Here is a 16,196-nt window from a genome sequence, read left to right on the forward strand (position 1 = left end):
TTAGTACCGTAAATAGAGATATGAATATTATCACGCTACTGGTCTCAAAAGTGACCGGTGTACCTGAGCCCAGTATACGACTGTTTTTGACGCTTTTACTAGCTTATCCCATTGGTTACATATACCATCAAAAATACAATATACAAAAACCTGATGCAAGCCGATATGTTCGTAACGAGTTTATTGTCAAGACAGGTCTTGTACTTTCTTTTTTTTTCAACGGTGCCAGTATGATGCATTCTACAATAACGATATTGATCAGCTATTTTTTGTGTCATGTTGGCGATGAAATTTATCACAACAGGCGTATCGGCACGCTTTTGGTATGGACGTTTAACTTGTCATACCTACTGTTGGGCTATTACTTTACGGCTTCAAATGATTACGACATTAATTGGACAACATCCCAATGCGTTTTATGTCTCCGTTTAATGGGATTCAGTATGGATTATATGGATGGATTGGCAGACAACGGCGAAGTTGCAAAAACACAAGCAGCCAAAGCATCTACAGCAACAGAACAGACATTGACCGGCCCTCATTCGTTTGCATCAGATAGCCCTCTAAAAGAACTCCCAGACATAAGAGAGTTTATGGGATACTGTTATTTACCTCCTGCCTTTCTTATCGGTCCACAATTTTCATTTTCACTGTATCAACGGTTTTTAAATGGACCGTATAATGGAACAAAGCCAGCAAACAAAGGTCTTGTGGAAAAAGCTCAGATGACTTACACTGCTCGCTGCTTAGTATTGGGGTTGATTTATATTGTTTTTCTTCAAGTAATGGGAGCTATTTATCCTAGCTCTTATCTACTTACTTCTGACTATGCATCCAGATCGTTTTTAGCGAGAAATATTATCTATTATCTCTGCGGTAAGCAAGTGATTGTCAAATATATTGGTGTTTGGTTGATAACAGAAGGTAACATATGAAAAAAGAAAAAAAAAATTATACATGAGATATATGAATTATACTGAAATATGTATTGTGTTCACGTTTGAATAGGCGCATGTACTCTTTTCGGTATCAATTATCAAGGATACAATGCGAAAGGAGAACCTGACTTCCGAGGCTTAGCCAACTGTAACCCATTTGAACTGGAGACAATGACCACCTTTGACCGTTTTATTTCTGATTTCAATATTAACACGAATTTGTGGGTAAAGCAATATGTGTTCAAACGCTTACGTTTCCTGGGTAATAAAATGCTTTCACAGTTGGGTGCCCTTTTCTTCTTGGCAGTATGGCATGGTTTCCACTTCAATTATTTTGATACCTTCTTCTTGGAATTCCTTTACACGGCGGATGAACGCATCTTACGAGCAGTGCTCTACAATCCTGTCGTCAAGCCGTTGATGGAACGTAACTATTTGGTCTACAGGATCTGGAAAGTGTTAGCGTGGATAACAGCAACATCGTCTTTATTTTATGCAGCAGTTGGCTTTGATCTTTTGTCCTTGCAGAAAATGGTTGTGGCTCGAAAAAATGTTTACTGGTACGGGCATATGTTCGTTCTAGCGATATTTGCCCTTGGGTTCATTCTAAACAAAACAAAGCATACTAGAAGAATGAACAGAATGGCAAATAGCGCTAACAAAGCTCCTGGAAAGACTGATTGAAAATACTATGATGATAATTCTTATTCTATGGTGTTAGGTCTCAATGCTGTTATACTTACACCGTAGACGCATTTCCATAACAATACTCCCAATTATATAAATGGCAATCTCCTTTCTTTGTCTCTATAATATACGCAATATGTAGTTTATTGACAATTTATTCCCAATTATACAAAAAAGTTATCTGAAAAGTATATGATTAACTATTTAATTTGAAGTAAGGAACAAAGGTTGTTTATGTGATAGCGTAATATGACCTTCGTATAACAATTGAAAAACTTACGATTGTTTACACTCGGGAGCATTTTCACCTTTGGTAGGCTAGATAAACGTAGACAAGTAAGAATTAATGTACTGTTCACCAAGCTTTTATTTCTTTTATAACTTACGGCAGCATCAGTATCATCATCATCATCATCTTCATCGTCTTCGTCTTCCTCATCTTCATCATCATCTTCATCTTCGTAGTAGTCATCCTATTCAAATGGATAAGAACCAAATTCTCGACTGAACTTGCTATCTTGAGTAATAATACTTACATAATCCTCCTCATCATAGTTTTCGTATTGCAAAGCCTTGCCAGTGAAGTAGTCAACAGCATGAGGAATAATCTTGTCTTTGAACTCTTCACCCATCTCGTAATCAGCTTCAAGTTTAGCATCCAAACCTTCGGCCTCTTCTTCGTCAATCTCTTCGTTTTCATCAGGAATTACAGGTGGGCTGAAGAAATAAAAGAAGGAATTTGAGGGAACAGTACGCTTCACGACACGAGTTTTATTGGTGCCCTTATGACGTTGCTTTCTAGTTTCAACTGTCACTGTCAGGTCTTTGCCTTCCTTCCAATCGATAGTGCAACCTTCAGCGTGGTCGTAAACAAAATCGCCACCATAAGCGTGGTCTTGATAATAATAAGTCTTCGTCAATACCTTATTTGTAAAATAGTCATTGTCCTTGAATTCGAAACCAAGTTTGAAGCCGGGTTGATCCATGTACGATATACGCACATCAACTAAATGCTTCAAGGCACCTTCATCTTCCTCGGTAATAGTTTCGCAAATTTGAGGATGATTCTTCAAAAGGGTCAACCAGAATTCAGGAATGCCCTCAATGTTCTTATCATCGACTTCCGAGTCTTCGTTATCGTCATTATTATCTTTATCTGCTGTGGTCTCATTGTCCTCATCTTCTTCTTGGTCTACCTTTTCGCCGGCAGCCACTTCCTCGTCTGTAGGCTCGTAAGCCCCACTAATCACTTTAGCACGTTGATCATATAAAGGCTGGTACAACTGCAAATATTTCTTTTCTAAGGCTAAAACCTCTTCTTGAAACTTATTTTCAAGTTCGGCATGCTTGGATTGAAGGTATTTGAGGCCATTAAGACGACGCTTAACGGAAGGTGGCAATGAATCAATATATCCAGAGGGACGGCCTACTAGAGTACCTAGCTTTCCTTGAAGCATACTCAAAAGGGCTGGGTTTCCTGTAAAAGCACCAGCAAGATTAGAAGCAGCAGTGTTATCGGCTAAAAAGTGTTCGTTTATGTGTTATTGTTCAGTTCAACTCGCATAACAAAATCAGAAACCAAGATCAATAAAAGTGAAGTGATTCTTTACCATTACTGCTTTCTGCGTCTTCTGAAATTGAAGAAATAGTAGGACGGTAACTAGACGTGATAGGAGCAGGATTGATGGGTGTATTTTGAGGTGTGGGAGCTGTGAGACTTCCTGATTTGTTCTTGATGTCCACACCAGTGGCTATAATAAAAGCGATATATGGCAGAGTCAATAGATGTAGATTTTAACATTACACTTCAGTTTTTTTCCAAGATTACTTTTTTGCTGCGATTCCATGATTAAATGTCTGAATAAATAAGTGAAGGGAAGAGAAGGAAAACCTTGAAAGAATTTAGGGTAGGGAAAAAAGTGTGTGCTTCACAGAGAAAAAAGAGAAAAAAAAAAAAAAACTGTGCCCAATAACAATTCTCAGAATTTTGTTAGATAAACAGTGGGACGTGTCAGCTCCAGTCTACAGTTTCGCTTTCCGTGTTGACCAATGGAACCATTTTGTCCCAAACAAAACGTTTCCAGAAATAGATCGCCGCAGATAGAAAAGAATCATGTTTAGGTATATTCGAGTTAGTATCGGCCAAGGTTATGTTCCTATTGTATTGACACCCTCCTTATTTTGACTGCAGCTTTTGCGAAATATCATTGATAATGCTGTAGTTTGATTATGTTAGAAACAAGCTTGTTCGCATCAAAGCAGTTTAACAACGATCCAGTATTTTGAAGTATATATGAACGACAAATGGAACTGAATTTTTTGGTAACATATTTCACCAAATAATATGCCAAGTTGAAAGTTAAAGAAGCACACATGTATAGCGCTTTGACAATGTTAAAAAAGTATAATTTCATCCATGATTCGGTAGTAGCTGTTCGGAGGTAAGAAATAAACTGCTGCTATAAGCACACTGTCAGTAAACTTCCGTTCCTGCACTGGTGAATTACGAGGTTATTGAGTATTAAGTCAAAGTATGGCGATACTTGGCTTTAATAAGTCTGCATTATGTATTGATTAATGATATAATGTATGAAGATGATTTGACGATAAAACAGATAGCCTTTTTTATCTTCACCAGGCTTAACCTATTCCTCTCTCTCTTTCCGTTATACTTGTCGTTCGTGTCAATGTTTTTTTAGCACTACTCCAGCAATACATTTGATAACAATAAAAAGTCTGCTAAAGCGGGCTATCCCAAAAATATATGCAAATAAGCAAGGCATGCCGAGCCCAAGGTCTTAATGCGTTCGCTATAGAGAGCTCGTATTGAATAAATATACATTACAACTTTTGAGGACACCAGTCATCACTAATTATATTAATGTTTTGACTTTACCTCCACTGCTAGTCGATTCAGCAGAAGACGGAGTGCATTGAGAAGTACAACCGTGCTATGATAGGAGTTTATGTACAGTCGTTAAAGATTGATAGTTCAGCGTTCAGTTTCATCCCAAATACATCATACACGGTAGATGAATAAAGTCAACTATCTGTGCATCTCCGAAGCCTGAAGCGTATAAGATTATTTGATGCAATAGGTCCCGCTTATCTTCAGAAACTTTTGGAATTGTCAAAGGCAGGTAGAATATTATCGTATCTTTCAATTGAGCAAGTCGAATCGTCACCTATTCTAAAGAATTGGTACTTTGGTAGTAAAAGTATTTCTATGTGGAGGAGGGCATGTATTTAGTATGAATCATAATGCTCATGCGTCATTGAACCGAAATTATAGCGAACAATAGCATGTTTACGGCTAACACATGTTCAAGTGGCGTGGTTTTGCCTTGCTTCAGTTCTCTGAACAGTTATTTATCTCATTTCAAATATTTCAAGTATTTAAGAAAGGTTGTTATTGATGGCAATGATGATGTAGGACGCTTTGTGTAGGTGTAAGAAGATGGTATAGTCGTTGTTCCGTGGATGTTATTGTTACTGTATGTACTCTCAGTGTAGAGGAATAGTTCTACTGTTGCTCTTGGCCAAGAGACCAATTTTGAGGAGCTAATTGATCAATAATGGGCAAGACAATTTTTGGTAAGCGTACGGACGCTTCAAATATTCAACAGCTACATCAGTTGAAAAGTAGAGGCCACTGCTATAAAACCAGTTCAAAAGTAGAGGCCACTCACATAAATCAGTTCAAAAGTAGAGACCACTGCTATAAAATCAGTTCAAAAGTAGAGGCCACTGCTATAAAATCAGTTCAAAAGTAGAGGCTACTCACATAAAATCAGTTTAAAAGTAGAGGCTACTCATAGAATCAATTCAAAAGTGAGTGGCCTCTACTTTACCTTAATACTCTAGTACGTTCAACCTCGTAGAGATTAACTAATTTATCGTCTACTTTGAACCTAATGCAGATGATGCGCGGTATGTGAAGCATCCAAACATGAATTGAGTCTTTGCAACATAATGGACTGTCTGACTAAATCTTGATTTAAGACAGATTCATTCGCTTAGGTAAAGGAAGTAACACATACCTTAGTTTTACAGTAGAGACCATCAATTGGAAGAAGAAGTTCGAACAAACGTAGGCGTCTACTTTTAAACTGATTTATGTGAGTGGCCTCTACTTTTGAACTGATTTTATAGCAGTAGCCTCTACTTTTAAACTGATTTTATGTGAGTAGCCTCTACTTTTCAACTGATTTTATGTGAGTGGCCTCTACTTTTCAACTGATTTATAAATGATTGGTTGATGGCGTCTCCCATTGTCCAGTTTTCATATCAACACTTTGGTGTTTGACGTTTATATCGTTTCAGAGTATCTTTGAGTTGTGCGTGGCGATAGTTCCCTTAAAATTTCTCCAATAGCTGTTGGCAGGCCGCCTTCTTGTTGTGAACGTTGTTGTTCCTCTTCTCTATATTCTTGTTGCCACTGTTGGAACAGGGCGTGTAATTCAGATTGGGTGTAAGTCTTAGTGTCTTCTTCTGGATAGGAATAGTTGGTCCATTTTGATTATCCAAAAGTTATCACGCGATGCGCGGCTTAGAAAAAGATAGAGATTATTCTTCACTATTTTATCTTGCGGAAAATAAAGCGTGGCTCAAAGAGAGTGTATCACATTGGAAGTCGAAGTGAAGGAAACTGGAGTGTAGACCTGTTGACCGTTGTCCACTTGAAATGACAGTTTTAACTACGAATTGTGACAGAATAGTGGCTATCTTTATTCATAGCTTGTTCGATTAATCTACTTTTTCAGAAATATTCGCTGTATTATTGATGGCTCGTTGATAATCCTAAAATGCTTATATTATTTGTTTGATGATGACACATGCTCAATATATGACAGTATTTATATTCATTTGTCTTTAGAATATACAATTTAATATTACGTTTTTGAAGTAAGTTTCATAACCGAGCCATCGACGACTTAGAAATAGTTGTTGCTTGCTATAGAAAAAGTTTCGCTGCCTTTAATGCTAATTTTTTAATCTACAACGAATGCTTTTGTATCAAATACATTTATATTTACAATTCGTCATGTCTGATCGGTTCTTTTATAGTGGTATCTATAGGAATGGCTTCTAATTTTTGATCTGACGATGAAGTAATAACATTGGTGGAATTAACACGAAGAAATCCGATAAGAAAAACTTGACATGAGGATATATGAAATAAAAGACGAAACATTACCTTTTTTGACTACTTATTTACAGCAGTTGAGCAATATTCATTTAAGAAACGCTGCAGAGAATCATAGATCAAGTAATTTTTCAGGTCTCAAAGGAATCTATTAATTCGTTGAAAATGTATTGCAGATTGAACCGAGCGCAGTAAATCCTTGACGCGATGGCTATTATTGGATAGATAGACCGCAAGCCTATCTCTGAATAATTCTTCTGGTAATGTAGCTATAGCAGGACACTATCAGTGTTTTGATGAACAAACAGTCGAACTTCGCAGAGTGTGTGTGCTCTACAGAATCATGGAAACTACAAGACTGAAAGCTACTTATAGGCTGTCTATTTTTTCGTTTAAGTGCGATATGTAAGTTGTGTTATTTAACAACTTAGGATTGTTATCATACTTCTTTCTAACATATCGATATAAGGACACTATCAAATAAATATCTATCATTAGGCTCTTATGCCAAATTAGTCATTATAATGCTGTGTATATCTGCCACATTAACATCTACAATGCCACTCTTCTTCTTTGTCAACTTACAACGTTAACAAGAATGGTTCGAAAGTGAGCATTTCCTGCCATATTTAGCCGAGCAACTGTAGAGGCCCGTTAGCCGCCTTTGGCCACGGAGTTATGAAGACAATACGCGATCACGAGGCGTTTCCAGAAGTAGTTGTAGTATTATAAAGAAGCTGTAATAACAACAGTCTTTCCATTTAACAGCGTATATGATAATGAAAATTTCCAATACGTGTAAAGTAAAGCTCATATTCTAGCATATCATATTTATGCGTATCTATTTAACAATTCCAAAAAAGATATAAAAGTTCAAAATGGTAAGTTGCGAACTTCGAATGGATGAAAAGTCAAGTTGCATAGATCTCCTAATTGTTACGGAATAGGCCAGAATTCCACAAATTGATGATTTAAATCAACTTGGAAGCCTTGATATAAACATAACTACAATACACGTCGCTGCAATGAAGATGTTGCTGTCAATCTTTTTCATTTAATTTGGTAACTTATTTTTCTTGTGTCGTTGTATCGAAATTCAGTTTATAACAGCTCCCTAAACTGGAGCAAGTACTCTATGCTTCAACCGCAGAATACTTGCCTCGCTTTCGCGGTAAATAATGCTTTTTGCTCTTAGTAACGACAAGCGTTACTACACAAACCTAATCCATACACAATAGCTATTGATTAAAAAAGAACACTCTATCACTCAGTAGAGCATTCTTTTTTTTTTTTCTTTTTTTTTTTTTGGTACTTACTGAAGAAAAAAATAGCACTTGATCAAACCTTTTTAGTGTACATTAGTTTCCGTCCTTATAATTCGCGGTATGTAGTATTCGCGTAATTTCTATAAAAAGAAAAGGTCTTCATACTTCTGTGAACGAAGCAATTATTATTCAGTTAAACGTACTTGTAACTAGATTTTTAATAAAGAAAACGTAATAATTTATTAAACACATGAAAGAGAACATGCTCAAAAAGGTTTTCAAAATGTTAGTTATGCAAAAAACTATTGTTTTTTGAAATATTGAATCTTTATGACAATAAATGAACTTTCGTTATTGAAAACATTATGCTTCCAATTGCTCATATAAAGATACAATGCTTCCTGACTCATCAATTCGTTAAAAGGTTTATTTAGGAGTGATGAATAAAATAAGTAGCGGAAAACCAACAGTCAATGTCGTGACATTCGCCCCCTTAATTTTCGTACTGCTGCTACGTTAGAATGAAATTAATATGGAAGGGAAAAAATGATTTCTTGCTTCGTTAGCCTTTTTTGTCTTAGTGTTGAAGTAGAAAGACAAGATCTTATTCACGAAATGAGGAAGGCAATACCTTCTTCCTCAAAATTAAAAAAAGGTTTTACTCATTCAGACAAACATACACGTACAACAACGAATATCTATACCGACAGCAGTAATAACAGCAGCTCAATTGATGATACCAACAAAAATAATACAACCGTCGGCCTTGATATACCTATTGCTCCTTCTACTTCAACCTACACATTATCTGGAAAGGACGATAAGAATGAAAAATTAAAGAAAAAGACAAAGAATTTCTTAGACGAAAAACAGAAAGCTAAAACAAGAGCTCAAAGTCTTTGGAGTTATATCGGTAACTGAGCAACCGAGCTATTAATAAAAAGAGAATGACAGAAAAATGTGATTCCAACCAAATCACTCTCTCTTCTAATTCTACTTAGATGCAACAAATACATTCGATCAGGCCAAATTTTTTCAAGAGCATGCTGAACAAGTTTTTCAGGTAGTGTTTGAAGCATGCATGCATCAAATCGAGAAAATAAAACGTAAATATAGAAAGAACACAAACTGTCCGTCTGTTGTGTGCGATTAACCTCTGTTGAACAAATAGATAAATCGGAACGTCCCCAATCTTGGAATTCGAAGGATCTAGTCAATCTACAGAAGAACTTATTGTTATTAAGAAAAATATTTTTGTATATACCCGAATTGATGAGAAATGGGTGGCAAAGGCAGAATATCGCAATCATTCTTACGCACTTACTGGATCATGGAAATCATCCAAGGCTGCGAGCCCTGGGCTTTCAACTATTATTATTATGGTTAAATGATCAAGTCGTTGAATACCCAGAGTGTATCGATTTGTTCGCCAATGCTATTTCACTTGATTTATTCGTTTTAGATAAGATACAGGCAAATAGTTCTACATCATCTGCCAGCGCAACCTCTAGTACTACTACTATTAATACACCTACTTCGACAGCCACAGCTGCGCTAAATACAGCGCAGAATATACCCAATGCAACAACAACAGCTACTAAATCAAACGAGACAGAAGACATAGGATCAGTCCCGCCACATCATGCTCCTCCAACTACTACCACAAGTAAATTACAAGCAACTGGCTTACATTTCGTTAAAAAGTTACGAGAAAGTCATGGATCAGACAAGCAGCATGTAAATCATGGTTTACAAAGAGATGATAGAATAAAATCAAGCTCAATTGATCTACAACAAAAATTGATACTGGGTGATGATGCACCTCCATTATACCCAAATCCTGTGCAGCCAACCTTTACCGATTCAATTCTGTTGATACACATATTCATAATGAATCTTGTGCGTTTAGCATATGTTGCAGCTGGCTCCCCTCCTCCACCTGACGAATACGATTATCCTCCAGGTGATCGGATCGAACCAGACGATGGTATAGCTACAGGTGTGGGTATTGATGCAGCGACAGCGAGTGCAAAATTTCTTTTCAAAATATTCAGAACATATTATTTGACGAAATTTGTACCTTCCATATCAAAATCTTTGCATATCGAAGGAACCTCAGACACAACAAAAGGTAAGCTTGGATTTCTTGTTTTTAATGTTATTTCTTCTAGTTCGTATTGATATATAATTACTTGCTAGTATTTGGATTTCCTTCGTGCCCAACCTCTATCCTGAGGTCTATTTTACGCTTTCTAATCGGCTACTGCTTGGACAATAGCAATCAATTTACCCATACGCAGTGGCAGCAGCAGCATCATTCTCATATGTCAGGCATTGCACCTTGCTCTTCACCAGCAACGCCTATATTGAAATCGATTGTTTTATCATCCTATGAAACTCGTGAAATTCTGCATGAGATCATTCGGCAATCTCTTATTTTACCCTGCACCAATCCACAATACCGTGATATTACACGAGGTGCTATTCATATTTTAGGCATTTGGATATTGGGCAATGAAGAAGACCGCCCTTTATTTCTTAGAAAAGCTGCTGGCTCCAGTTCTGATAAATGTGCGGCTATTTCGATATCATCAGCATCCGAAACAGCAGCAACGACTATTAACGATTCGGAATCAAAACAGACTGATCCAATAGCAATCACAACAAAAGACAACAACAATTGCACGGACACCAATACATTCTTGCGTCGCTACATGCTAATGATTAAATTGATTTTTGAAGACAGATCAGGGAAGAATAGTCGAGATATGACGGCAGCCGATATGCAGCAAGTGACAGATTGGGATGGCTTGGTTGCCCTTTACAAAGATGCAATTGGTATTTACCGCGCTATCGCTGTGTCAAAGGGTGGTATTGATATTGAATGGGAAAGCTGGGAGCTTATGCTACAATGTCTAATGGATATCCAGCAATGGTTTATGAGTCGACCTGAAAAATACAGTCGAATACCTGTTCAAGTGTTAGCTGAAGACTTTGCCGATTATCTGTGGGAGGTAAAAAGAGAGAAATGACCAAAAGCTTATTAAAAATAGCACCAGCAGATTACTACAGAAAATTAAAAAAAGGGCTGACCTTTGCTAATGCTAATAATATATCGTTATATAGACGCTGCTACATGCTTTCATTAGAGCAAACATTGTGCATATGGAGCTTTGGCATGATTTGAAAACGCATCTAGTTAGTTCAATGCGCTGGGTTCAGGCTTTGAACCAATGGGTGGTAAGCATTTCTTTTCGGTCAATACAGTTTAGATTGTTCCTTTGCTCACGTATTGTATGCTTATGTTAGAGGGTTATGCAAAAGCTGACAAGATTGCTTTCCTCACGCTTATATAAAGTGGAATATGACCTTGTTCCGGAAACGAAGTATCGTTTTGTCGAAGAATTTCAGCCATCGTCAACTTCACAAACAATGGATATTAATACTTCAAGTAGCAGTAGTAGTAATAGGTATTCATATTTTGGTGGAACCAACAATATACATATACCAGCAGCTGCCACAGGTGGAGGCAATAGTGCGCGCTCAAGTATCACGGGTAAATCCAAAAGGTCGCGACATCTAAGTATGCAGTCAAATCCACGCCATGGTGGCGGGAATAGCAAAAGAGTTTCGGCCAATAGGCCATTGTCGACAGGCGGCAGTGAAGGTCAACTATTAGATACGAAACATCATGAAAAGCAATATTATGATACTTTAAGCAACAACTACGAACAGCAACAGCAACAACAACTACAACAGCCGCCGGCTCCTGAAGGTAGTGTCTCTACACTATTGAGGAACTTAAGTAGTGCTTCATTGCAGGACATCGCCAATACGTTTAAAAGTGAGCGTAAATCAACCAATTTAACAGCAGTGATGGATGAAGATATGATAGAAGAGATGGATGAAACGTCAACTACGGCAGCAACAGTACCAAATAGTACACTCAAAAGTAGTGCTGGAAGTAATAGCAAGTTTGGTATTAAGATTACTATGCCTGTAACAACATTTTCTTCAGCACCGTCACAAGGAAGCAGTGTACAAAGTACGAATAACGCTTCTACATTTGGAGCTACATTAATGAAAAAGGCCAATGCAGGTATATCAAAGAAAAGTCAACCTGAATGCTTCATAAATTAAATACGTGTTTCTCATATAGTATGTATTATTGTTCATAGGTCATGGCGTTCAAATAAATTCCTCTAAGCAAGGAGTAAAAGACGCGGATAAAAAACTTGTCCCTGAATGGGATCTTTCTAGCGGCAGTTCAGTAGAGGGATCATCAATTAAGGTCAGCGGACAAAAGAATAAACTAAAAGAATAGGTTTTAAGGGAGTAATTAACTATTGATCAATCTTCAGTCAAATAGAACTTCATTATCCTCTGCTTGGCCAACGAGTGAATCCATTTCAGTTTTGCTACATCCTGCTTCTGTTACTGAAAAACTACCTTCAGGCTTAGGCTCTTTTAGAAGTTCAGAATTCTTGGCCCTTAGCAATCTACCTTATAAAGGTGAGGAGGTTTTGGTACTTTGGAAAAATATGCTATTATCTGTTGGTAATATAAACGAGATCGAGGTAAGGAAGAGGTAATAGTTGGTATATTGAATCCATTATAATTCATTGCGTTGCTTCAAAAGGGCCCGCAAAATCATCGCATAGCAATGAAGTGTGTAGTTGATATCTGGGACACGCTTCAAACTGTTAGATCACAGCAACCGTACTGTGGAATCCCTATTCCACCGATGTATGAAGTAGTACCTTGGCTGATACAAGCAAGCGACTTACCTTCGTAAGTATGACAGTTGTAGTTATGTTTCTTTTACTGTTCTGTTAATACTTCTTGTCAATAGTTCGTTTGACACTGGTAAAGCGGATGCCTATGGTAGTTTATGTCGGATTATGGCGCGAAAACCTGAGATAAAGGTGTCAGATGCCTACTATGCTGCTTTCTATAACATTATCTTGAAGGTAAGTAGAATACGGTAATTATGATGACTTTCCGTGCAAAGAATTAAGTAATTGGACGATAGGGTCTGTCTTCGAACAATAACACTATCATACAAGCCATACTGCTCAACTGTGATAACCTTTTTGGTGCGTCTTTGCCTGGTGTTCATATCCTAATTCCATCCTTTATTGATACCATAGAAAAGCAGGTTAGTCTCCAAAAGTTGAATTATAGATTATGTGAATATATATTGATTGATAAACTCGTAGCTTTTGGGCGCCAATGAACAACGGCTAGCACTCTATTGCAATGTTAAAAAAAGTTGTATTTGCATTCTGGGGTCGTTAATATCCATTTCTAATCGGTTAAAGGATTTAGTACTCCCATTAGAGGATATCAATATACCATGGTTCGATGCATTGCAGGAACGGAAGCAATTCTGCTTTGCTGACGTGAAGTTTTGGTTGAAAAATGTACTTATTCGTTTACTTGACAACAATACCACTGTATTGTCACATATTGAAGAAGAAACCGAACTTCACTGTATGGTGATCGATAACTTGTGTGTTTTGGCTTTAGATGAACTGATGTCGAACGAAACTCCCCAGTATGAAACTATACATGAATGTGTTGTTTCGCTGGTAAACCAACTGTATTGGTGCAGCATTCCAATTGTCAATAACGTAGCTGATTGTCTCATTACAATGGCACATATATATAAAGAAGAGCTGGATATTGATGGTATTATCGTGCAAGAAATTCTTACGCACATTATTGATTCATTAAATGTACATCTCAACAAATATGAAACTACGACGCCAAATGGAAGAGGCTTCATTATCTCCAAACTGTTCAGCTGCTTATTGGAATGGATTATGGCCATCAACCCAGCAATCTTTTCAGAAACAGACCTTTGTCAACTCGTATTTGATGTAATTGAATATGCGCTGCGTGTAGACTCAGAATCGAAGGGACAACAAGAAAAGACGACGCCTCAATCACCGCATTTTCAAAAACAACACCATCCTCAACAGCCCTCTAGCCCAGGAAAGAAAAAAGAATTAAGCACTCTAAAATTCAAATTGGTGTTAGATAAACGACCGCCACTTCAATCTGATAAGGTGGATCAGCTGTCAACAAATTGCAATAATAACATGAACGAAAATGATTCAGGCTACGTGAAAGAATCCGCAGAAGCTGTTTTATTGCATCTTCTGCATCACTTCAACAATTTCGCACCTCCTTATGGGCCTGCTACAATCCATAGCACTATTTTGGGGCCTGGTGTATCGCAAGATGATATGGACTACCGACATTATCAGTACTTTTCCTTTAATGATAGCACCATCATTGCATTTGCAGAGGTACCTAAACTAGGAGAGACCAAAAAAACACATGCTAGGATGATTATTCGCGATTTGACCGGTCGTTACGTTTGGGATGCTCAATTGGAGCCTGGATATGATGAGCCAGAGACGGCGACTGCCATGGCGGAAGTACTGATGAATGATGAAGCCCAAAGGTTCACTTTACGTGAAGATATAACTGTACAAAAACAACAAGCAGCTACAACAGAAAATACAACATTTCCAGCACTCACAGAGAAAGATCCTGTGGCGGAATTATTGCAACAAATTGGCGAGAAGCATCCCGACTGCTTAACAGCTATGGGTACACCACTTAGCACGCCAAGTACTCTGACCTCATTTCAATCTGACATGGTAGGAGATATGGGAAAACAATTGGATGAGTACTTAGCCAATGAAGCTGAAAGCAACCAACAGTACGAAACAGACATACAAGCTTGGTATTCCATGATGAACATGCTTCGTAAGAAAGGAATGAGCAGTAAACAGCCTACAGAGAAACGAGAAGATACGATGCAAGTTCAATTGATCAATAACTTCAGTTTGAAGAAGAATTTCTTACCAGCATTTCCACAGGAACCCGAGCAGCTTCACGTTCCCTTTCAGCAATGTCGATTGTTAATGAGTCATTTAGGGTTTATACACTATAATCACCTAAAAAATGGCTCTTTCCAAATGCTCAATAAATCGCCAGGATTATATCGTGATTTAAGAGGTTTAGACCGAAAGCATGGGCGAGAAACGATGAAAATTGCTTTGATTTATGTTGCAGCTGGGCAAGAAGATGAACGAAGTATCTTACAGAATAACCAAGGTTCCGAAAAATACGACAAATTTGTCAGTAGCTTGGGCTGGGACATAGACATTGCTTCTCATACAGGCTATTTGGGCGGTTTAGAAAGGAATGCAACTAATGGTAGTCGAGCTTCGTACTATTGTTCAGCTACTTTAGAGATCATATATCATGATGTCACAAAAATGCCCACAGATCCTTCTGATCCTAAGCAATTGAAGAAAAAGCGCCATATTGGTAATGATCATGTTCATATAGTGTGGAACGAGCATAATCGAGATTATCGTGTAGACACGATTGGTGGTGATTTCGGTAACGCTCAGATCATCATTACGCCTTTACCTAATGACATGTATCGAATTCAAGTGTATCGCGATGCAAAAATCCCTTATTTTGGCCTACTGTTCAATAAAATGGTCGTTTCTGGATCAATTTTAGGACCACTTGTCCGTTCAACAGCAATAAACGCTTTCCGTGCATCTGTGCATACAAACTTATATTCATTTTATAAATGTGTATACGCACAAAGAGCAAATGACGTGAAAACCATCACCAATAGGCACAGAATTTCTAACTGGGGTTACGAGCAATTCATGGAAAGAATATTCATGCCTGAAGAACAAACATCAAAGACTTGATCTCATACCATTCAAAAATGCAAAACATTTCTGCTTTAACCATGTACTACCATATTTCTATATAGAAAGTAACCGTAATTTTTATCGTAATTCTAGCCCTTTCACCTTTACAAGCAAAACTTAATACCCCTTCACTTTTAATACTCATTTAATACTGTACTGATATGTGAACTGCATGACTCGAATTCGAGAATAAATGATAAAAAGAACGCATATATAATTGAGGAGACATAAATTGAAGAGCAGATGAGAAGGAGTAACCATAATAAAATAAGTAAAAGCAGAGAGCCAAGGTTGAAGATAAAGAGGAATGTTACTAGTATGGTATCAACATCCCTGCGAGTTAACTTCATCAACTCGTCAAAAAAGCACTATAGTAAAAGTGTTATTGGTAAATAAAGGATCAAGCATT

At 37.4% G+C, this 16,196-nt stretch overlaps 3 protein-coding genes across 3 annotated transcripts; 2 read left to right on the forward strand and 1 right to left on the reverse strand.

Annotated features, from left to right (window-relative positions):
* Window positions 1-20: 20 nt before the first annotated feature.
* BDF20DRAFT_911551 (MBOAT, membrane-bound O-acyltransferase family-domain-containing protein) lies at window positions 21-1,622 on the forward strand (the record flags this gene model as incomplete). Its single annotated transcript, XM_053083837.1, has 2 exons — window positions 21-924; window positions 1,009-1,622. 2 exons carry the CDS (start codon window positions 21-23, stop codon window positions 1,620-1,622), a joined length of 1,518 nt encoding a protein of 505 aa, XP_052938256.1.
* Window positions 1,623-1,901: 279 nt separating this feature from the next.
* On the reverse strand, window positions 1,902-3,472 carry BDF20DRAFT_905355 (uncharacterized protein; the record flags this gene model as incomplete). The annotated part of the gene is made up of 5 exons (XM_053083155.1): window positions 1,902-1,943; window positions 2,012-2,098; window positions 2,162-3,144; window positions 3,236-3,376; window positions 3,454-3,472. The coding sequence occupies 5 exons, from the start codon at window positions 3,470-3,472 to the stop codon at window positions 1,902-1,904; spliced, it is 1,272 nt and encodes a 423-aa protein (XP_052938257.1).
* A 5,179-nt stretch (window positions 3,473-8,651) lies between these two features.
* BDF20DRAFT_911553 (uncharacterized protein) lies at window positions 8,652-15,784 on the forward strand (the record flags this gene model as incomplete). Its single annotated transcript, XM_053083838.1, has 12 exons — window positions 8,652-8,949; window positions 9,038-9,142; window positions 9,208-10,167; window positions 10,236-11,050; window positions 11,163-11,276; window positions 11,346-12,135; window positions 12,215-12,327; window positions 12,398-12,613; window positions 12,676-12,827; window positions 12,889-13,006; window positions 13,069-13,194; window positions 13,256-15,784. 12 exons carry the CDS (start codon window positions 8,652-8,654, stop codon window positions 15,782-15,784), a joined length of 6,336 nt encoding a protein of 2,111 aa, XP_052938258.1.
* Window positions 15,785-16,196: the final 412 nt, after the last annotated feature.

The sequence above is a fragment of the Mycotypha africana genome, assembly GCF_025528875.1.
Source record: "Mycotypha africana strain NRRL 2978 chromosome Unknown BDF20scaffold_3, whole genome shotgun sequence".
Classification (NCBI taxonomy): Eukaryota; Fungi; Mucoromycota; class Mucoromycetes; order Mucorales; family Mycotyphaceae; genus Mycotypha; species Mycotypha africana.